Source organism: Miniopterus schreibersii (genome assembly GCF_964146895.1).
Source record: "Miniopterus schreibersii genome assembly, chromosome: 16".
Lineage (NCBI taxonomy): Eukaryota > Metazoa > Chordata > Mammalia > Chiroptera > Miniopteridae > Miniopterus > Miniopterus schreibersii.
The window spans coordinates 2760428-2782723 of record NC_138116.1 but is presented as its reverse complement, the minus strand read 5'-3'; the positions used below and the strand labels follow the sequence as shown (position 1 = coordinate 2782723).

Genomic DNA, 22296 nt, shown 5'->3' with positions numbered 1-22296 from the left:
ACAGCCCACCCTAATTATCAGGCAGGAGAACCGGCTCCTCCCTCCCCAGCCCCACTTCAGTTTCTCTAATTATAGCTGACACCCCAGCAGCCGCTGCCCCCTTAATCTGCTTAATGCAGACGCACCCTCCCCCTCCCCCCGCACCCTGGCTTCTAACTTTAACCCCTTTGCTGCTGGGGGGTAGGTTTTCTTTGTTTCTTTTTAAATTTTTATTTATTGATTTTAAAGAGAGAGAGACGGGTCAATTTGTTGTTCCACGTATTCGTGCATCATTGGTTGAGTCTTGTATGTGCCCTGACGGATTAACAGTTGGTGTCTCCGGTCGAGACTCTAACCAACTGAGCTACCCGGCCGGGGCTTCGAGGGGGCAGTTTTCTGAGTGGGCACCTGTGGTGGGCTGACTTGTGCCCCTTCTGCAGGTTCTCACGTTGAAGCGTTAACCCCAGGGCCTCAGGGTGTGACTATCTGAAGATAGGTCTTTATAAGAGGTAATTAAGGTAAAATGGGGTCGTGGGGTGGGCCCTGAGCCAGTGTGACTGGAGGGAATTGGGACACAGGCAGACACAGAGGGACGACCATGTGAAGCCCCACACGCCCAGGAGCGAGGCCTCAGAAGAAACAGACCCTGTCCACACCTTGATCTCGGACCTCTAGCCTCCAGGACTGTGAGAAAGCATCTTTCTGTCGGTCAAGCGGCCCAGCCTGCGGCACTTTACATGGCAGCCCTGGTGCCCTCGGCCAGGGAGACTCCGGGTGCCATTGCCCCACAGCAGGACCAACACTCCTGCCCCCCAGACGGCTCACCTAGGAGGGGTCAGGCCCCAGGACCTGCTGGCATCGGCCAAGTGGAGCTGAGCCTTCTCGGGCCTCAAAGTGCAGGAACTTCAGGCGACCTCCTGGGGGCTGGGCCAGGCCCTAGGGCGTGTGGAGCCAGTGTGCCCACAGCCGGGAAAGACCCCTCAGGCTCGGCCTCGGGCTGAATTCCCCTCCGCCCCACGGCGCGCGCAGCAGGCCCTTCCTTTAAAAAAAATCGGCTTTATTGAAGTATAGTTTTCAGAATGAAAATGCACGTTTTAAGTGTAACAGCCAATGTATTCACCTGCCACCAACACCGTAATCAAGACACAGGGCACCGTTTTCTAGCCTTACCGGGGGGAAATTGGCAAACAAAATGGCAATATTTTAAAGTGTACATCGTGGTGAGTTGATATACGGATGCACTGGGAAGTTTCCCACGTCTAATGAGTGGATCCATCGCCTCACGGCCACCTTTCCTTGAGAGAACGCTGAGCCTCTGTTCTCAGCGAACTTCCACCTCGAATAACCTTAATTCACCATTTATCTGGGAGTCTGTCCCCCCCTCCCGACCTCTCCCTGTTTCCCCGGCCCCTTCTGCTCTGTCGCTCCGAGTTCCACTTTGTGTTTCGATGCCACACAGAAGTGATGCCGCGCAGGGCTTGTCTTTTTCTGTCTGGCTTATTTCACTTGGCATGATGCCCTCCACTTTCGTTCATGTTGCTGCAAATGGCAGGATTCCTTCCTTTTTCAGGGCTGAGTGGTATTCCACGATATGTGCAGATACAGTATATAGACCATATTTTCTTTATCGATCCACCGGTTTCCAGCGCATTCCTGGAAAGTGACACAGAATACCCCCCACTCCCATGAAGTGGGGGAGAAAGACGGGGTGCCGCTCTGGAGCCCCCAGGAGGTGGGAGAGAAGCAGGCAGAGGGGATGGGGTCAGGTGGGCACCCTGAGGCCCTGTCCTGTAAGAGAGTTGGTGCAGAGGTGACACATCCCTGGAGGTGTCCCCTTTCCCTCGGTGTCACCTCACTGAGCCGCCGCTTTTTGCTGATATTCCCGAACAAGACCCAATTCATTATCATCCTAAAAACTGATTTACAAAAAGAGCCCTCAGCTGAAGAACTGCTGAGACCGGGGATGATGGATGGCTGTATTAGCACGCTTCAACTTTATATTTATCAAATTAAACCAGCAGCCAGGGACACTTAATTAAGATTTTTTCTCATCAGTCGGAGGAGAGAAGATGGGGAGAGAGGGCTGGTAACCGTATTCTAGGGGGAAGGTTTTTAATGCCCGAAATAACACGTGAGAGCCCTCCCCGGGCGTGACGGGTCGCAGGCTGGAACAGGGTGGTCTTCGCGTGGGAACCCCGGGGCGGGCCCCGTCCTGTGCCCCTTAAGCGTTTTCTCTCCTTGAAGGGTTCACCAGTCAGATGGGCGGCATCCATCCAGGGCTGGGCCACCGGGCGTCCTCGGTGCCCCGTGTGCGAATATGCGAGAGCACAGGGCAACCAGGGAGGCCGGGCTCGGGGGCAGAACCCGGGTTCAAATCCCGGGTCTCCTCTGCACTGACTGTGTACGTATTCCTGGGCAAGTTTCTTCATTTTCGAGATATAATTCCCATAAAATGTACCCCTTCAGAGTGTACAATTCAGTGGTTTTTAGTATATTCCTAAGGTCGGGCAGACACCCCCATTATCCAGCCCCAGGCGTTTTCACCCTCCCGAGGGCAGCGTGCTCATCCCGCTTGGCCCGCGGCTGCGAGTCCGCTTCCCGCCCGTGCGGGCCGCCTGTTCTGGGCATTTCTCAGCAAGGGGATCGGACCGCGTGTGGCCTTTGGGGACCGGCTCCTTTTACCGAGCATAATATTTTCATCTATGTTTATCGCAGATAGCAATATCCCTTTCTTTTTAAAAAATTTTAATTGTGGAAAAATACTCATCATAATATAACCGTTGCGGCCGTAACCGTTTTCAGACGGGCAGCTCAGCGGCGGGCAGCACATTCAGATTCCTGTGCAGCCGTCACCGCCCCCCACCTTCAGGACCCTCCTCGTCTTGCAGAATGGAAACTCTACGCGGGAAACGGCTCCCCTCCGCCCCAGCCCGACAGCCTCCCTCCTACTTTCTGTCTCTATGGATTTGACTCCTCTGGGGACCTCGTGTGAGTGGAATCGCACAGTATTTGTCCTTTTGCGTCTAGTTTATGTCACTGAGCATAGTGTCCGTGTCGAGGCTCATTCATGTTGTAACACGTGTCAGGCTCTCCTTCCTTCCCTTTTTTTTTTTTTTTTTTTAATATGTTTTTATGGATTTGGGAGAGGGAGAGGGAGAGAGAGAAACATCAATGATGAGAGTCATTGATCGACTGCCCCTGCTGGGGACCGAGCCGTCCCCCGGGGAACGTGCCCTGGCCGGGAATGGAACGGGTGGGGGACCCCTTGGTGCCTGGGACGACGCCCAGCCCGTGAGCCACGCCGGCCGGGCTTTTCTTCCTTCGGAATATTATTATTGGCTGAATGTTATTCCATTGCATGGATGGGCCACATTTTGCTCACCCATCACCTGCGTGGCTACCGTGAGCAACGCTGTAGGAACGTGGCCGTGCAGGGGCTTCTCTGAGACCGTGCTTTCCATTCTTAGGGACACCTACCCAGCGGTGGAACTGCTGGATCGTAGGGCCATTCTGTTTTTAATTTTTTGAGGACCATTCCTTTTTTGTAAGGCTGACTAGCACTCCATCCTACGACAAACCGCATTTTGTTTCTCTGTTCATCCACCATGAACGGCCGGTTGCTTTCCCCTCCTGGCCCCTCTGAATCACGCTTCTGTGAGCCCCGCATACGGGCTTCGTGTGGCCGAGCCTCCGGCACAGGCCTAAGAGCGAAATTGCTTGTCCTTTGGGTCTCGGCCTTTGTTTGTGAATCAGGAGTCGTGATCTCACAGGTTTAGGACAAATGGATGAGATTGGTGCCTGGTGCGAGTGGGTTCTGTCTTTCTCTCTGCCTGAAGCTAGTCCTCCAGGACCTTATAATTTAGCAGACAAGACAGACAAAACCCCCCCCCAGCACTCATTGCATCTCAGGCCCCGTGAGAAGCCCTCAGGTGCCATCACCGCTTTAGAGATAAGTAAACTGAGGCTACAGGAGTAATTGGGCGCAAGCCACAGGCAGGAGGGGGAGGCAGGGTTGGCCACAGGCCCCTCCGACCCCAGGCTCCAGCAGCGGACAAGGCCCCTCCCCGGCCGCGGCCGGTCCGGTGCGCAGGGGGCACCCTGCTGCCCCTGAGCTGCCCATCCCCTCACAGGCCGCGACGCCCACAGTGCGTGGGGACTTGCAGAAAGGAACCAGGTTTGGGGACCCAGACTCCCCAGGGGATGCCTGCTGGTGTCTGCCCCTCTGACCCCGGGACCAGGGTTTTGAAGCTGACGAGTGACAGCAGGTAAGAGCGCGGCTCTGAGGCCTGCGGGGCCTGAGTCCGGAGCCTGGATCTGGGTGAGCCCTCGCGTGAGACACTCACCTGTGCACCTCAGTGTCCTCATCTGGGAAGGGGGGGTACGGGCCCATTCATGGGGGGCATCGAGCGACACAGTGTCTGACAGCAGCTTCCCGACAGAGCAGGGCAAGCGCCTTGGCTGTGCTCCCGGCACCCACAAGCTGTGCAGCAGAATGGCCTTCTGGCATAAATAGAAATAAACCCCAGCCGCTGCCTTCCAGTCGGAGGATTAGCCTAAATGTTGTGAAACAGAAGCATGAAATATGCATGGGAGAAGCCGCCCTGCCCGCCCCGGCCTCCCCGCGGCTGGAGGCGGCGGCTCCCGCTGGGGCTGCTGGTTCCCACCCCGCAAGGCTGTTGATGATTTGTGCGTGGTGTCAGTAAACGCTGTTGTGACATTATTAATGCTCCGCACTCCAGCAAAGGACGATGGCCTATTGCCTCTTAATGTGCTGTCTGCTGCCGGAGTCGAGCGCATTAAATGGGGATTTCAAACACCGTCAAACTGCTTGTTTCTTTCCTGCCTCTGCGCACCCCCAGGCTCCATCTGTGAGCTCCAGGAGCAACCTTGCAGCCTTGGGAAGGCAGGGGTGGCAGCCAAGGCTCCGGTGCCCAGGGAGGCCGGGGGAGGGGGACAGCGAGGGACCAGGAGGCCCCAGGGAGCCCCCAGAGCGCACCCAGGAGTGTTGACCTCCCCGCTGTGGGAGGTGTCTGTGCAGTGGAAGGGGAGGGGGTGTGCGTCAGGAAAGCTGGACTTGCTGGGTGGGCAGGGCTGGTGGGCTCCCTGCTGTGCCCTCTGGTGACACCCACAGGGGACCCGGATGCCTGACTTGCCCATGGATGTTATTATCTTGCACAATAGCTTAAAAAATTGAGCCTCCATTTAAAAATTATGTGACTGCACATGAGAGGCCTAGATTTCCGACTCCCTGGAAATACCTGGGCTCACATTCACTCAAAGCGTGTCCTGGCCCGGCCCGCGTGGCTCAGCGGTTGAGCATCGACCTAGGATCCAGGAGATTGCAGTTTGATTCCCAGTCAGGGCACATGCCCGGGTTGTGGGCTCGATCCCCAGTCGGGGGCATGCAGGAGGCAGCCGAGCAATGACTCTCATTATTGATGTTTCTATCTCTCCCTTTCCCTTCTTCTCTCTGAAATCAATAAAAAATAAAATAAAATAAAAAGTGTGTCCTGTCCTCACATGTTGCTAACTACTCTGGTCCCTTTCCAGCAGGTCCCTAGGGGGAACCACCCCCAAATTCATGTCTATCTGGAAACAGGGTCTTTGCAGGTATAATTAGTTAAGAGGAAATCATTCTAGATTAGGGTGGGCCTAATCCAATGACTGGTGTCCTTATAAGAAGAGGAGAGGGCACAGAGAGAGATGCACACAGGGAGAAGGCCACGGGTCACGAGCCAAGGGACACCAAGGACCACGGGCCCCCACCGGAAGCCCGGAGAGGGAGGTGGGATGGATTCTCTCTCAGCCTCTAGGCGGAACCAGCTCTGCTTACACCTTGATTTCGGACTTCTGGCCTCCAGACTGGGGGGAGGATCCATTTCTGTTGTCTGGAGTCTCTCAGTCTGTTGCAGTTTCTCAGGGCAGCCCCAAGACACTGCCATAGCCCCCTTCCCTTCTGTGCCTGGCCTGCCCTCTGGGCGTTTTGAGTGCGACACCCCCGGATAGCTGTGTATTTCCCACTTCCTCCAAAACCTTTCCCTGGGGATCCTCTCCCTCTTTTTGGACAGAGGCCTGCACTGCTCAGCCAGGGCTCCTGCTGGCTCTGGGCTTCGCCTGACCCCTCGGCCAGGCCAGCGGGTCCATCGTGGGCAGCAGAGAGAGCCAGGCTGTGCCACGTTCAGAGCGCCTGGCCTGTTGTTCTGTTTATAGCCTCACAAGAGAAAAACCACGAAAGGGGAGGGTTTGGAACCTGGTGTGACCTGATGCCACCGGCCCTTGGACGCACCCCGGGGCAGGAGTGCCCCCGGCCCCTGCCCCCTGCTCCCCTCTACCTTCCCCTGGCTGACTCCGCTTCCATGTCAGACGGCAACGGGGTTCACCTAGAACAGTGGGTCTCCGCTCTGGCCAGTCAAAAGCAAACGTGCCCAGGCCTCCCCTTAGGTACCGATTCAAGGTAGAGACTGTTTTGTTACGCTCTGCGGGCGATTGTGCTGTGAGCCTGGGCTGAGACCACTAGCCTGTGGCGTAGGGTGTTGGTTTGAGTTCCCCAGAAGTGGATTCTGAGACAAGGACTGAAGTGCCGGGAGCTTATGTGGAAGGTGAGCCCAGGCACATGGGCAGAGGAGGGGGAATGAGGCAGGGAAGGAAGCCAACATGCGGCGGATTCCAGAGCCGGTCACACGCAGGCAGCTGGGCTGTCGCAGGGCAGCTCTGGGAGCCGGCGTGGAACATGCCAGAGTCTCCACCAAAGGGAGGGAGGTGGGTATTTATTCATTCCTCGAGGCCTGCTTCCAGGCCATTAATTCCTTGGCACTTCTGTCTTGCCCCCGCGTGTTCGAGCACATTCCCGCAGCCAGAAACATAAGCCTCAGGCGTGTCCCATGTGTTCTCAGTCATCTGCCTTTGGCAAGCGGAAGAGATGCCCTGGGAGCCAGGCGGGCACCCACGGCATCTGCCGCAGGTAGACAAAAACAAGCCAAGCCAGCCCCGCCGTGCTGCGAGGGCCCACAGGTGCAGGCAGGAGACGGTTTACATGCATTTCCAGGCTCCGTTCTCATAACCCCCGCGTGAGGGGGGCTATAACCAGCCCGATTTACAGCCAAGGAAACTGAGGCACGGGGAGGTGGTACCCAAGGCCGCATGACACAGGATTCTCAATTTTCCTCCTAATATCTACGCACAGTGGAGAGCGAGCAGGTGTGAACTCTGCAACAGGCCAGAGGATGCTAAAGGAAATGGACTGGGAGCGGGGATGGTGGGGCGGGGTGGGGGGCAGGGAGGAGGCTGGTTCAGAAGGTGGCTTTCACCGTCCCTGCCTGGCCCGAGCTTGTGGTCAGATGGCAGCCTGCGGTCTCCCCTGTCCACCTCAAAGCCCACATCCCAGACGGCAAGGCCCAGAGGGGGTGGGGAGAACCCCCTCCCACCTTCTGAATTCTGGCCTCCAGGGGAGGGAAGGCCACCTCCCCAGCCGAGCCGCACTGCAGGTGGCCATGACTTTGGGGGAGACCCATCTTCTCCCCTCCCCTTTGGCCTAAAACGCCAACCAACCAGGTGTAAATGTGACCCCCTGCTCCGCCAGTGTGGCTCAGGGGTCGACCCATGAACCAGGAGGCCACAGTTTAATTCCCAGTCAGGGCACATGCCCGGGGTTGCGGGCTCCATCCCCAGTAAGGGGCGTGCAGGAGGCAGCCGATCAATGACTCTCTCATCACTGATGTTTCTAATCTCTCTCTCCCTCTCCCTTCCTCTCTCTGAAATCAATAAAAACATATCCTAAATGTGACCCCCTGAGCTTTCATGAGCGACACACACAACTGGAGGGGCCATTTCGCCCCTCGGTGTAGACGTGGCCTTTGCCCTGCCATCCGCGGGTGGAATGCTTGCCGCAGCCGTGTGGCAGATGCAGGCGCCCAGGCACATAGCATGACTGAGAGCCCGGCGGGTCCCCTGCCCTCGGAGAGCTCCTTGGCCAGCCTGCCACGAGGCTCCCCTTTCCCGCCACCGCCCGTCACTCTTCCGCACAGAGGCCTGGTCAGCCTGTCCTTGTGCAGAGAGAATTTGTTACCTGCTGGAGGAGGACATTAGTCCGCCAGCACCAATTCATCATCGGCTTTCGCATCCACAGGGCGCGGTGACCAGCGCCTGGAGCGCGGGACGTGGATTTTGATGAAGCAGGAATGCGGGAGCGGGTGTCCCCGCGGTGGGGCAGGGCTCCGGGCAGGGCTGGGAGGTGGGCTCGGGGCGGCACAGGGGCTGCGGCCGGGCCTGGTTGGCCGGGCCAGGGCTGGGAGGGCGATAATGAAGGCTTTCCCCTCTCCTAAGCCAGGCTGGAGAGACTGCCTGGGATGCAAGGCCCTTAGGGTCGTCCCTGTCATTTGACACACGGCCAGAGGCCCTGGGCTCTGCCCAGCGTGGGGCTTCCCAGTCCCCCAAAAGGAAGAGGTGGAGGGGTGGGTGGGAGGAGGGCACATAAGCGCTTTATAGAGTTGGAACGGGCCTTGGCGAATGCTGGTCACTCACTTCATAGTGGAGAAACCGCGGCCCATGACCTGCCCCCGTCGGTGACCCACTGGCTTTCGGAGGAGCTGAGACTGGAGCTCGGGCCCACGCAGCGCGGTCCCCTCCTGGGCTCCGTGGGAGAACCTGCGCGTCACAGACCGAGCTTGAACTCAGAGCAGTAAGCACGCGGGAGCCGCTGGCAGCTTCTGAGCAGAGAGAGCGGGGGATGGTGAGGGGTGCGGGGCAGAATCAGGGGGTGCGCGGGGCGTGCAGAAGCCCACGGGCGGCGGAGGCGGGGGGAGGGTCCCGGCACCCGCAGGAGGGGTGTCCCTTCCCAGCGCTGACCTCCTCTGTGCTCCGCAGGAGGCCGAGGGACGCTCGCAAAGGCCGGGCCAGGTGAAGTTGGAGGGGGGCGCGGGGACCCCCCCCGCGGGTCCCCGCGCCCCGCCCTGGCCGGGAGGGTGCGCGGCCGGGCCTCCGCCGCGAGGTGGCGCCGACGCGCCGAGGAAGCCGGGCAGCGGCCCCGGAGCCGCGCGACTCGGGCTCCGCCGCCGCCTCGGAGGAAACAATGCGGCGCCTCCCCGCGTAGCGCGGCGCGGCCGGACCGGGCACCCGAGCGAGCGGGCGGCAGCGGGGCGCGGGGGCCCCAGCGAGAGCCATGGGCGCCGCGCGGCGCCGGGGCGGGGAGCGGCGCGGGCGGGCGGCGCGGGGGGCCGGGGCGCGGGCCCGGGGCCGCCTCTAGCTGGCCGGAGGGCGCGGGCCCGGCGATGAGGGCGCCCGCGGCGGGGAGCCCGTCTGCGCCCCGCGGCGCCGTCCCGCCCAGCGAGCGAGCCGGAGCAGCGAGCCGCGCAGCCGGCGGTCTGGGGGCGCGCCGCCGCCCGGCCCCCAAGATGTGAAGCGGGGAGGCGGAGACGCAGAGCCGGCCGGCCGGGCGCCCTCGCCGCCCTCGCCGCCCTCCGGCAGCCGCGCGCCCCACTTCCCCGCGCCCGAGGCCGCGCCGACCCCGCGGGCCGCGGCCGGAGCAGCGAAGCCGCCGCGCCCCGCGCCCCCCGCCGCGCTCGGACTCGGACTCGGACTCGGACCCGGACCCGGACTCGGACTCGGTCTCAGACTCGGCCCCTGGAGGGTCCTCGGCCCGCCCGCGGGCGCCAGGCCCCGGGAGGTGCGCCCGGCCTCGCCCGCGGTCGGCGCCCCGACAAGTTTGAACAATGATCGCGGTCAACCCCGATGGGAAGATCATGGTCAGAAGATGCCTGGTCACCCTGAGACCGTTTCGGTAAAGTTCTCTCCGGTTGGCGGGGGCGCGGGGCAGGGGGCGCGCCCGGAGGCCGAGGGGGCGGGTCGTGCGCCCCCCCCAGGGAGGGCCCGCGGGGCTGGAGGAGCGGATGGAAGCTGGGGGTTCGGTTCCCGTGGGGAGGGGTGTGCAATTCTGAGACCTGTCCCAAGTTGGCGTAGTTTGGAGAGGACCCCGGGTGCGGAGGGGGCGATGGGGGGCAGGAAGCACCCGGGCTGGAGTCCTGGGCTCCGGAAGTCGCCCAACAGGGCGCCCCTTCCCTGCCCCTCTGGGTCCCTCCCGTCCTCGGGGACGGACCCACCCCGGCATCAAACTCAGTGGGACCCCACCTCACCCCGGCCGCCCGTGGGGCCCCGGGTCAGCCCGCGCACCCCCTCCTGTGCCACCCCTCCCCGCCCCCTTGTCAGCACGCCCCCTCTCGCGTCGGGGTGCGGGCTGTCTCCACCTGGGGGTGGTGTCCGAGATCGGGGCCAGGACCCCCTCTGCTGGGGATTCAACTGGACGGAGAGTCGGGGGGGGGGGGGCGCGAGCCGGGAACGCGGCGGGAGCCTGGAGGCAGGACGGAGGCGAAGACTCATCCCCCTGCCCCAACTTCCGACGGCCAAGGCCAGGCAGTGCTGGGGCCGCGTGGGGCCGGTCGGGCTCTGCTGGAGCCACCCCGAGGCCCCAGAGCCTGGGGTGCGGGGCAGCTCCCTCCTCTCCCAAGAGCCCCCCCCCAGCCCCGGGGCCGCGGAACAGGTGCTACGCGAAGGGTGCCCAGCCGGGTCCGAGGGCCCCTCTCCCGAGGAGCGCGGGCGGGGGGCGCAAGGCGGGGGGGGGGGGGGGCCACTCCAGACTCGGCCCGAAGGGGCAGGAACTGGGCAGGCGGACGTTCCCGAGGCTCGGGCTGTGGGCGGGGCCGAGTTTGAGCCCCTCCCCTCGAGGCCTCCGTCGGGGGCGCCCCCCATGTCTCCCCCTTCTCCCGGCAAGGAGACCTTGGCTCAGGCGGCTCCCGCCTCGCAGCACGTCCAGCCCCTCCAGCCGCCTGGATGCGGGAGGAGCCTCGAGCTGGGGGACCCCGGGCCTGACCCCGAGCTGGTGCCTGGGAGGGAGGCGCTGGGGGGGGGGCCCCCCCACATAAGCTTCCCGAAGGCAGCTGGCATCTCCGGAAGGGGTCTTGCCCCTGCAGGGAACCCTCTAGTCTCTAGACGGCCCCGCCGTTGAGAGGGTCCTCACCCTGTGTCACCCTCGCCGTGGGGACCTGCGGGGACCTGCCGTCCAGGCCGCAGGGGCCCCGCCGCCGACCGGAGCTTAGCCCGACGGTTCCGAGCGCAGCCGGCGCCCGGCGGGGCTCCAGCACCACGGACAGCGCCCGGCCCCGCGCCCTGGGGTCCCGCCCCGGTTCTTTCAGGCTCCGGGGTTGCGTAGGTTTCCCTCCCCCCAAGTTGTAGAACTTCCCCTCAGGCTCTCCCTCGGCCAGAGGCCAACAGGCTCCGGTGGAGGCTTTGCGTCCCTTCAGATGGGGTTGGGGACAGGCCTCCACCCAGGTCACTCTTCCTCCAAGTCCTCAAGGGCAGGGGGAATGGCCCCAGGACTGAGAGTCATGCAGGCCAGGTGTGCTGGGGACTTCAGGTTCTGGGCTAAAGCCTTAGATACCTCCAAGTGGCAGGTCTTTGGACCCTGGCAGCCGCCCCTGGTTCCCCGCTCTGTGTGTAACCCCACAGCTGGGGAAGGGAGGGGGGAAGTGAGGGGCGGGAACTGGAGGGGTCCACCCTTGTCCCCAGGGCCTTCCCGGGTGTGTGGCCACCTCCTCTCACACTGTCCCTCTGGCTGCTGTCCTGACTGAGACCAGCCTGACTTCACCTCGGGGGTCCCAGGGCCTGAGCCCCACCCTGGGCTTGGTGGAATTCAGAGAGGGGCCCCGGGAAGGCGAGGGAGCTGTGTCCCTGTGCCATCTCACCCATCTTCCCTGCCACCTCCTGGAGGAAGCCCTGCTTCTGGGTTCTGCCCCCTCCCTGATCTAATCTCTAACAGCCTTGGTTAAATATGGGCTGGGAATTTTGTTGTGCTTTTATTTTCTTCTGCAATTATGTGTTTTCTTTAATGGACCAGATTTTAATTAAATACTGCTCTGGCAGTTTCAAATAGTGAAGATTAAAATGCATAAAGCAAGTCTTGCATGGAGAGACAAACAAATGGGGGCTTTGAGAAGGGGGTGGCGGGGAGAGGGCTGGAGGTCTCTGGCATGACTTGTGGGGCCTGGTGAGCCTGGCTCCTTGTCAGATGGGGTTCCTCACCCTGACCTGGGAGGGATCCCCTTTCAGCTCTGCTGGCTCATTAAGTTCTCTGATCACTTAATAGTCCCAGGGCAGCTGCCACCTCTGGCCGCCTCAAGACCATGCTGGGGAGCCCAGTTCCCCTGTTTGGGGCCCAGGATCTAGTACAGAAGCAGCAGGCGTTTGAGGCTGGGGACTTGAGGGTGGTTCCCTACTGTCCCCCTGGGGCTACTTTAGTGCCTGGCACCTGGTAAATAATCAGTAACTGTGTCGAAATAATGAAGAACAGTCATTTTTTGGCCAGCTCTCCTGACCACTGTGACGGCACACACCTGTATGACACCCCACGAACAGGTGTTGACTCACAGTGACCAGTCCATGGCACAGGCCGACAGCCCACCGTGTGCCCACCTGGTGAAGATGTGGGTTAGGGAGAGTCTGGGCACAGAGGGCCGCCACACGACCCTGCCCTTGTAGATCTTACCATCTGGTAGCGACAGATGCACCCCCCCCTCCACCCGAACATGGTAGGGAGGTGGCCGAGCACATCCATGGCTGTTGCCGAGGCGAGGCCTGTGCCCACAGCGCAGAGCAGGCTGGGGATGGGTGGGAGCCAGGTGGGTTTCGTCTCGCCCTCCAGCTGGCATCGGGTCCCGCTGACTCCATCTACACGAACGGTCCTCAAACTTTAGTGTGTCCCAGCACTGCCTGGAGGCCGCGTGAAAACAGTGCTTGCCCCAACCCCCGAGTGTCTGATCCGGTAGCCCCAGGGCAGGGCTCGGGGGTTTACACCCCAGCGTTTCCACAGGGATGCCCACGCTGCTGGTCCGGGACCACACTTGGGGGACCTCGGCTAACGGGGCCAGCAGCTCACACCTAGGTGTGCGTCCTTGCGGCCCGCGGTCCTATCGCGGCCGGTTCCTCGCAGTGCATCTGTCTTTCTCCTGCGCCCGTGGCAGCCCCGCCGCGCTCAGCCCCCCGACTCTCCCTCTCCCTCTCCCTCTCCCGTCCACCCACCCCTTTTCCACCCAGTCCTCCGCGAGCCTCACTGGACGGTGTGTGCCGCCGATGGCCCTGACCCGCCCTGTTGTCTCCGCAGGCTTTTCATCTTGGGCATCGGCTTCTTCTCACTGTGCTTCCTGATGACGTCTCTGGGAGGCCAGTTCTCCGCCCGGCGCCCCGGGGACTCCCCCTTCACCATCCGGACGGAAGGTATCTCGCTGGGGGAAGGGGAGTCGGAAGCAGGGCAGGAGTTTGTGGGTGAGGGTAGGGAGACCCTGTTGCGGGCATCCTGGCCCCTCGCCAGTGGAATGTGCGTGGAGAGGGGCCTGGGCGTGGGCTGCTTTGGCTTCAGTCCTGGCCGTGGTCTCCAGGGCTCCTCTCGCCTGGGCTCTCAGGCCAGGGGAGGGTCTCCCTGTGTTGCTTCTTTAGTGGAAGTCAGGGTGTGTGTGTGTGTGTGTGCCTGAATATGACACCGATCTCTTTGAGACCCATGTATTCTGTGCCTTTGGTCCAGGCTGTGGCCACAGCAGGGCGCAGAGGTCAGGCCTGTCTGTGAGCTCACGGGCCTCATCTCGGAGCTCCTGGGACACAGTCTGGTCTTCACGGCTCTTTGCCCACATGATGCTTTCCAGGCAGTGGAGCGGAGGTTCAGAGCATGGGCATGGGGACAAGATGGACCCTGGCTCCTTGTCTACCAGCTGTATGCCATTGGCCGGGCCACTGAACCCACATACAGGGAAGGAGAGTAGTGACCACATCCAGGGTGGGGTTGGATGAGCTCACATGGCATGTGGGTGTGATGGGTGGTGACCCGGGCAACCTCCTTCTGAAGGTGGGTCCTGCTCCCCCCCTGCTCCAGGGGGCCTGGGGGATAGTACTGCATCCGGCCCAGTGTGTCACAGAGGCGCTTCTGGTCAACACGGGAAGGGGAACACAGGGTAGTGGGGAAACTGGGGCAAATGGGGTTTCTGGAACTGTCCAGGGGCTGGCTCCGTGGGCTTTCCCTGCCCCTGTGGGAAGTCTCTCTTGGAAGCCCACCCTCTCGAGCCCCCTGGACTCAGCTGACTGGCTCCCCTGTCCATGGTTGTCATCTAGCGGGGTGCTCCGGGGGGGGCACTTACTGTGCCACCTGTGTCCCACCGTTAGATTCATGCCTTTGGTTTCACACTTCTTTAAACTTGCAAAGGCTCCCAGCAGGATCTCACATGTATTAGCCATTGACGCCTGGATGTAAGTTAATTTACCCCATGTCTGGCTCGCGGGGACTGCGCAGTCTCCGAGCCGGCGCCTTCTCCTCTGATAGGCGGGGCAGCAGTGGCTGCTTCCCAGCGTGGTCATGGGGAGGGAGTCAGGACGTACACGAAGGGCCTCGGCAGCACCTGGAAACTCGGACAAGCCCCATCGGTATTTGCTGGGGGTGTCGAGTGAGATGGGGACGTTGCAGAGAAGGGAAAAGAGCCCAGGAGGTTCTGGGATTTCTACGTAGGAGATGCCCGAGGCTTGGGGACTGAGGTTCGAGGGGCGGCTGGGCCAGGTGTGAAGGTGCCCTGGGCCAGGTGTGAAGGTGCCCTGGAGGGGAAGCTGGGTGGCATACTGGGGGTCATGGGGAGATGGGGTGTAGGGAGTGATGCTCTAGCTACCTGGTGCCATCCCTGGGGAGGGAGGCGTGTTGTAAAGGGCTTGAGGAAGCTGGACCTCCAGAAAGGTCAGGGGCCCAAGAGCTGGCAGTCAGGGGCCGGGGGAGGAGGGGTGCGTGACTGGGTGTTTGGGTTCCTCTGCTCGTCTCCCTGAGGGGTTGGGGCCCCATCTTGGCGGGGGTGGGCCCAGCGGCCCAGAGTACAAGAGGTGTGTGGGAGCCCTGCCGAGCACTGCACTCTGCGGTTTTGCCTGGTAGCAGGGGTAGGAGCCCACCTCTAACCTCGATCTTACGTCTTATGGGGCGGACAGAGTGAGAGAGGGGAGAGGACTTGCCAAGGTCATGCAGTTAGACTGGAGGGGTATGTGTGTGTGCGTGTGCGTGTGTGTGTGCGTGTGCGTGTGTGTGTGTGCACGGGTGTGCCCGAACTTTCCATCGGAGTATAATATGCACAACCTGAACATGCCCAGGCACCCAGGGACCCAGATCAGGAAATATTGAACGTGACCCGCCCCAGAAGTGCCCTCCCGCCCCCGCCCACTCACTGCCTCCCCGAGACCGTCAGGACCCCGCCTGTAATAGCGCAGAGGGCTGTGCCCCTTTTCAGACTGTATGAGAATGGGGTCATGTGGCGGGTGACCTTTGTTCGTGCCCTTCCTTCTCGGTGTCACATCCGTGAGATGCGTCGTCCCGCGGTGTGGCTGACACTGTTTTCACTGCTGTGCTCGTTCCCTGGTGAGCCGTCCGGTGGGCACCTGCTGGGTGTCTGCTGGGCATCCCTAGGAGCGGAGTTGCGGGGGGAGGGGGAGCAGGGGAGGGTCCCAGGGGCTCCTTTAGCTTCCAGGGTGGAGATGGGGACAGGAAAGGAAGGGGAGGGAGGAACAGAGCTCCTGTCTGCAGAGGGGATGGGGCCTCGGTGGGCAGTAAAACACCCTGTCAGTAAACATGAGGAGCCATTTGTCCCTCAGGTCCCAGCTGCTGTATTTATATGGAAATGTGGAGGGAGCATGTGTGAGCTCTGAGATGTGTCACCGGGGCCTCACATTAAGTACAATTTCAATTTAGCTGCCGCCAAGCGCGGCGAGGTGACTCCGGGCAGGCACGTCAGGAGCTTGCTCTGCTGACAGTTCCGCTAGCTGTGTGCCCAGGGAGCGCGTCACGCGGGAAGGGTGGCCAGGCTGGCTGTGGAAGGCCGGCTTCCCTCCCAGGGACCCACCCCCGCAGATGACGAGAGTGGCCCCTGGGTCTCCGCGGCTGGGGAGGTGTCCTGGGGTCTTGGTCCAGTCTGATGGAGGTGGCCGTGTGGACCCATCTGCGGGAGAGGGGGATCTGTCTCCTTAGCTCATCCGTAAGCCCCTAGTCTTCGGGAGCCACTCGCTCTGTTGACATTTTTAAGACCTGGCTTAATCCTGCCTCTGAAGGGCAATCCAGAGCCCAAAGTCTCCCCAGACTCTCAGGCTTATGTTTCCTTGGGCACCTCTTTTTTTTTTTTTAACTTTTCATTTTATTATTATTGTTATTCATAGTTGTTGGTAATCCTCACCTGAGGATATTTTTCCATTGATTTTTTTTCTTAGAAAGAATGGCTCCGTGGTTGAGGTTCGACCTATAAACCAAGAGGTCACGGTTCGATTCCCGGTCAGGGCCCAGGCCCAGGTTGCTGGCTCGGTTCCCAGTAGGGGGTGTCCCACTGCTGGGCCTTCTCTGTCATCTCACAGACCAGAGATTACATCTAAAGCTCGATTTGGCAGGCGACCAAACTGAGGCCCAGAGAGGTTGAAAGATTTTCCCGGTGCCACACAGCTGGTAGGGAGCAGGGTTGGCTCGCTCCCTGGATCCCTGTCTTGCGGTGGTGGGCGGGACAGGCTCCCTTTCCTGACCCCTCCTCTTCCTTGGAAGATAGGAGCAGGGCTGGGGTCGGAGCTACCTGGCCTGGAGACCAGGTGGCCTCCAGCTGCTGGGGCCTTGCCTGACTGTGGCCACGCTCTGCCCTCAGTGACGGGTGGGCTGGAGTCCCGAGGCGTCCTCCGCAAGATGAGTGACCTGTTGGAGCTGATGGTGAAACGCATGGACGCGCTGGCCAGACTGGAGAACAGCAGCGAGCTGCACCGGGCTGCCGGGCACGGGCACTTGGCCCTGGACAGGTGAGGGGTATGGGGGGGGCGGTGCCCCAGGTATGCAGCCTCAAAATGCACTCCTAGGGCTCGGCGGGGTGGTGCGTCCGTCACCCCCTTTTTTGTTATTCTGGAGAAAACTTGAAGAATACAGAGAGCCAGCCCGGCCTGCGTGGCTCCGTGGTTGAAGGTCGACCTAAAACCAAGAGGTCACGGTTCGATTCCCGGTCAGGGCCCGGCCCAGGCTGCTGGCTCGGTTCCCAGCAGGGGGCCTGCAGGAGGAGCCCGTTGATGTCTCCTCAGTGTTTCTCCCTTTCTCCCCCCTCCCTTCCTCTCTCTGAAATCAATAAGAACATATTAAAAACAAAAAAAGACTACACAGAGCCACGGGGTAATACAGCCCAGGGCTCCTTTCTACCCTCAGGTTCAACAGCCGTTAACGTTGGTGGCCTGTCTTTCTTTTCTCCTTTGCAATAAAACATCACAGATGAAAGCCGAGGGGTCCTCTAACTGCTTCTCCTGGCGGCAGGTGCTTTCCTGAGCTTGGAGTACGTTCTCTCGGTCCCCTCTGAGTACTTCCCGCCCGCGTCCTGTGCACGCACGAGTCCTACGTGCATAGCGTGTGGTGTGTGCGGTGTCCCATAGGGGGCCTCCCAGCCGCTCTTTTCCCTCAGCGTGGCAGTTGGGAGCTCTGTCCGTTTTGAGGGGCCTGTGTGGGCGCCCACGTGGACTGTGATGGCCACCTGTCCTCCACCAGTGGACCTGTGCCGCCTTTGCCAAAAATAATTTTTGGGTTTCTTCATTCTAAGTATTTCTCCTGCTGAGGTCAGAGTGCAAAGATTCCTGAGAGTTTGCGCCCCTGTCCCACGGACCGCAGCGGAGTCCCCAGGAACCCAGGTGGTGAACAGCCAGATCGTCCATGGTCTCCGGGTCCCAGAGAATGAAATCGGGGTGTCCGGATCGGGAGTCCCCCCCGATGACGACATGGCTATGGCGGAGGGGCTTGGGCCCGCCACCCCTGGGAGACGAGCGGCCCCTGACCTTTGCGGTGCTGGGGTCCGTTACGAGGTGCATTTGCTGTGTGTTGTCACTGCTGAAGAATTTGTTGGAAACCCACACTTTGACACAGTTTGGGGAAAGCTAACCTCAGCCAGTGTGATTTGCTAAAAGTGTTCTCTTGCTACAAAATATGTTTGAAATCCGCACTTTGAGACAATTTGCAGAAAAGCTGTATCTCGGCCAGTGTATGTGATGCAAAAGCCAAAGCTCCGGGTGTTTCCGAAGAAAGAAGCAGCCACTCAGACTGCAAGGCGGCAGGTTGAAGGAGCCGGGGAGCCTAGGAGGCTTGTCTTGGGCGGTGCGACAAGCAGGTCCCCCCACCCCCCGCCGCCCACCAGGATCTTAGAGGTTTATGTAGAGGCCTTAACTGTCGTCGGTCACGTGGCCCCGTCCAGATGGTCTCAGCAACGCGTGGCTCTCTCAAGGCTCCGTGTCCTTGAAACAGCTCCCACCGTGGGAACGGGCAAAGTGTACATGCCGAGGGCAGGGGAGCAGGGGGGAGCCCGCATCCAGCTCTCAGGTCAGCCGTGGCCATGTCCTCTTGACCTCCAGCAAGGAGCTGAGGCACAGAGCAGTGCAGGAACTTGCTCAGAATTGCACAGCTCTGAAGGGCCTGGGCCTGGCTCCAGAGTCCATGTGCACCCTTGGTGGCCGTTCATTGGTTAGCTTTTTATTTCTTAGCAAGACTTTTCATATCAATTAATGCACAACTCAGGAAGAAAACCCTTTGTTAGACCTATGCTCTGATTTTCTGGTTTGGAAAATGTAGACACTGAAAGTGCAGTCTGAGAGCCTGGGAATTGAGAGCCCAGCTGCGTGGCCACCTCTCTGGGCTACTGCCCCAGCCTCTGTCCACAGGTCTGGTCACTGGGGAGAGGGCAGAAGACCCAGCTGGCTGTCGCTGAGCACCCTGCCGTGGGCAGCAGGGCGGAGGGTCAGGCGTACCTGGGCTCCGGGTGCCATGGCCAGCACATGCAGTGCGCGTCTGGATGGCTTCCGGCTCCGGCCTGTCCCTCCCGCCCCTGCCCTGCCCTCCGTCTCCTCCTGGGGGAGCCCACGCCGCCTCCCAGCTCCATCCCGGGAAACAGCAACCATCCATCATGACCAACGGAGCCCATCAAGCCCCGCAGGCAGAGCCATAAATTTCAGAACCAGTGATGCTTCTGTCCCAGAGAGAGGCGTGGTGGGCATGGCCACGGTGCGCCCACCGCCCCCCGCTGGTGCTGGGCCGCCCCTGGGACCCCGCGCGCCTCAGCCCCCGGGCCCTGGCTGCCGTGGGTTTGCCATGGCGGTCACTGTGGCCTTTTTAATAGTGTTAGGAAGTTGGAGCGACGATGTCAGTGCCCGCCGGCGAGGAAGCGGCTAGGCTCAGGACGGCACCTCCACTCAGCGGCTCAGGGAGCCATTGACAAGTGTGTTGTCACTGCGGGGAAATGCGGGCTTTTTTTTTAATTGACTTTAGAGAGAGAGGAAGGGAGAGAGAGAGAAACATCGCTGTGAGAGAGAAACATCTATCGGTTGCCTCCTATATGCACCTTGACCGGGGATCAAGCCCCCAACCTGGCCTGTGCCCGGACTGGCAATCGAACCCATGACCTTTCGGTGCACAGGGCGACACGCCAACCTACTGAGCCGTCTGGCCAGGGCAGAAACGCAGGGATTTTAATGGCGAGGAGAAATGTGAAAAAAGCAATTTTGTAATTACAGAGCTGGGTTACATAGCGTGTAAAACTTAATCGAAATAAACTACTGCAGAAAAGGTGGCAGAAAGGAGACACATCACAGTTCTTGTCTGTGGGCAAGGAGATAAGGGTCCCCCCCAAAAATGTTTGTTTTCAAAAGAAGCTTTATTTAAAAACTCAAAAATGGTTCTAGCCGTCTTCAGCCCAGCTCCAGCTCTGTTCCTGTCAGTAGTGGAAAGATATCTATCATCTGTCTACCTACCTATCAGTCGTCTCTCTGTCGTAAATAGACAGGCATGGCTGTGCATATGGATATTGTTTGCTGGGGAGGGATGGGCAGGTCATGGTCACCTCTTCAGAGATGGGGGTGAAAAGGCCTGAGAAGGGAGCAGTGAAAGTGCAGGGTGAGGGTTCCCTGTGTCCTGTGTAGTGTGTGTGAGAGACAGACAGACAGACACCCAGAGAGAGCACGTGTCCCGTCTGCGCCGCCCCGTCTCTGGCTGTAGGTGCTCTTGTCTCTCGGTAAGCGGGTCTGCGGGCACCTGCGTGCGGGAGTCTCCGTGTTTTTAAAGGAAAGCATCCGGTTTCCTAATAAAATAACAACTCCCGGTAAGCACGCTGGCCAGCTGTGTGGAAATCGATACCCCCGTTAATTGAATGTAACCCTCATAAATCATGGGAGGAGCTTGGAATTAAACTCCCCCCCTCCCCCCAGGTGTCCTGGAGAGCTCCTCAAGGGGTTCGGGGAGTGAGGGCTGGAATTGGCGATTGCCTCGAGGGGCTGGGGGGACAGGGCCTCAGCCCGTAGCCCGGTGTTGGGAGAGGAAGTGGCCACTGGCCACTGACAGGAGCTAGAATTCCCTGCTCGGCCCTGGCCCATGGCCTCTGGGTCATAGCCCCTGGTCCTGGGTTGGGACCAGAGTGTCCTGTGGCCGGAGGGGGGCCTGTGGCATTGGCTGCCTCTTTGGGGGGTGCTGGGGCGGTGCCCAGATGCTGGCCATACCAGGTCAGCCTTGGGGGCCAGCCGGCTCCAGGAGGCCACTGTGGTCTGTGGGTGTGAGGTGAGGGATGTTCCGGCAAGAGAACTGGGAAAACCATGGATACTTAGGATACCCCAGGGTGGCCCCCAGTGGGGAGTGGGCTGACCAGAGCCTGGCTTGGCCTTCGTTTACTTTCCAAATAAGACGTAATCACTGTGGTGGAATTTCTGGTGCTTAGTAGGTGTGCAGAAAACATCCAGGCCCAGGCCTCGCGCCCGGAGAACATGGAACTGCTTTGCAGATGCAGCGGGCCGGGCGAGGGCTGGCGCCGTGGGCCTTGGCTTACCCGCTGGCCAGCTTCCCCTCCTTAATGTAGGGGCGGGCCCTGGGGTTTGGGAGCGCTCCCTCCTGGGCCCGGGGGCTCTCCGGCTGCAGCGCCCCCTCGCTGGCAGCATTCACCGGTCCCCCCACTTATCTTTCCCGCGAGGCTCTTCCCAGCCATGGATGCGCTAAGGCTTGAGGTCTCACGGCATCGACTTCTATTCTCATTTTGTAAAAAAAGCTTCTCAGAGAGAGAGAAGCAAGGTCATATTTTATTTGAAAATAGAAAATGTGCCCGAATGCTAAGTCCAGTATAATAATAGTGACGCCGGGAGCTGTTTCGAACAAGATGAACTTGTGAAATCAGACAGATGCCACCTGCACTATTTAAAGCCCGAGCCAGCGATATGTTTCATGCAGAAATGCTTGAAAAATGCTGAATCCCCCGAAAAGCAAAGTGCTTGGCTCTGCGGTTAGACTCCTGACCCTTCTTCTCGGGGACCGGGGGACGGCTGCAGGTGGGGAGTGACGGCATCTCAGGCACTTATCGAGCGCCTACTGTGTGCGGAGCATCTTACACTCAGCCCGACGTCTGATCCGACAGCTGCTCCGCGGGGCCGTTGGGGTTGTTGGGATTCACCGGAGCCGGCCCCGTGTGTTCCTGTGAGTCGAAGGAGGTGGCGCTTCTCCTGATGCAGCTGCAGACCCAGGGGAAAGACTCTTCCTTCCTCCTGCCTGGGGACCTTTTGAGCGAAAGGAGCGTTTGTCTTTTAACTCCAGTCTCGTTCCTATTTGCAGTCTCGTAGGAGACTATCGTGGATTGAATTGTGTCTTCCAGAAAGACCCGTTGAAGTCCTAACGCCTGGCACCTAGGACCGTGACCTTACTCTGAAATAGGGTCCTCGCAGGTGTCACTCAGTTAAGATGAGGCTGTACTGGCTCGGGTGGGCCTGACCCGGGTGACTGGTGTCCTTAGAAGAGGAGGCACTTTGGACAGGCAGAGGCGGCCAAGTGAAGACAGAGGCAGAGAGATTGGATTGATGCAGCCACAGCCAAGGGTCTCCAAGCACTGCGGGCGCCCCCACCAGGAGCCTGGAGGGAGGCCTGGAGCTGATCCTCTCCGGCAGCCTCCAGAAGGAACCAGTCCTGCCCACACCTTGACCTCAGGCTCCTGGCCTCCCCTGGTGGGCAGGTCTCCAGCCCAGAGGAGGAGGGGAGGGGGGGTGTCCAGAACCGAGAGGAGCCCAGGCTGGACGAGTCCTTTGTATACGTGTGTAATTCCCATTATGTGTGGCAATAAAGACCTGGTTCTTGTAAAGGGATAAGTGGAGCTTAAACGGGGCCTTCAAAGCCAGAGGACAGGGTGAGAATAAAGGGAAGGAATTAACGTGCTCAGAACAGCAGCCAGCTTCCCGGAGGAGGGCCTCAGGGTCTTCCCGGCACCTCGACCCGGGTGCCCGCAGAGTGAGGACTGT

The 22296-nt window shown here is 60.4% G+C and overlaps 1 protein-coding gene across 1 annotated transcript in view; it reads left to right on the top strand.

Annotated features, from left to right (window-relative positions):
• The first annotated feature begins 9630 nt into the window (after nt 1-9630).
• The window catches only part of MGAT5B (alpha-1,6-mannosylglycoprotein 6-beta-N-acetylglucosaminyltransferase B), a 38203-nt gene continuing 25537 nt past the window's right edge, over nt 9631-22296 (top strand). The window contains exons 1-3 of the mRNA XM_081161466.1: nt 9631-9754; nt 13127-13239; nt 16662-16809. Coding sequence (XP_081017592.1) covers nt 9687-9754; nt 13127-13239; nt 16662-16809 — 329 coding nt within the window. The 5' untranslated portion in view covers nt 9631-9686. The remainder of the gene's footprint in view (nt 9755-13126; nt 13240-16661; nt 16810-22296) is intronic.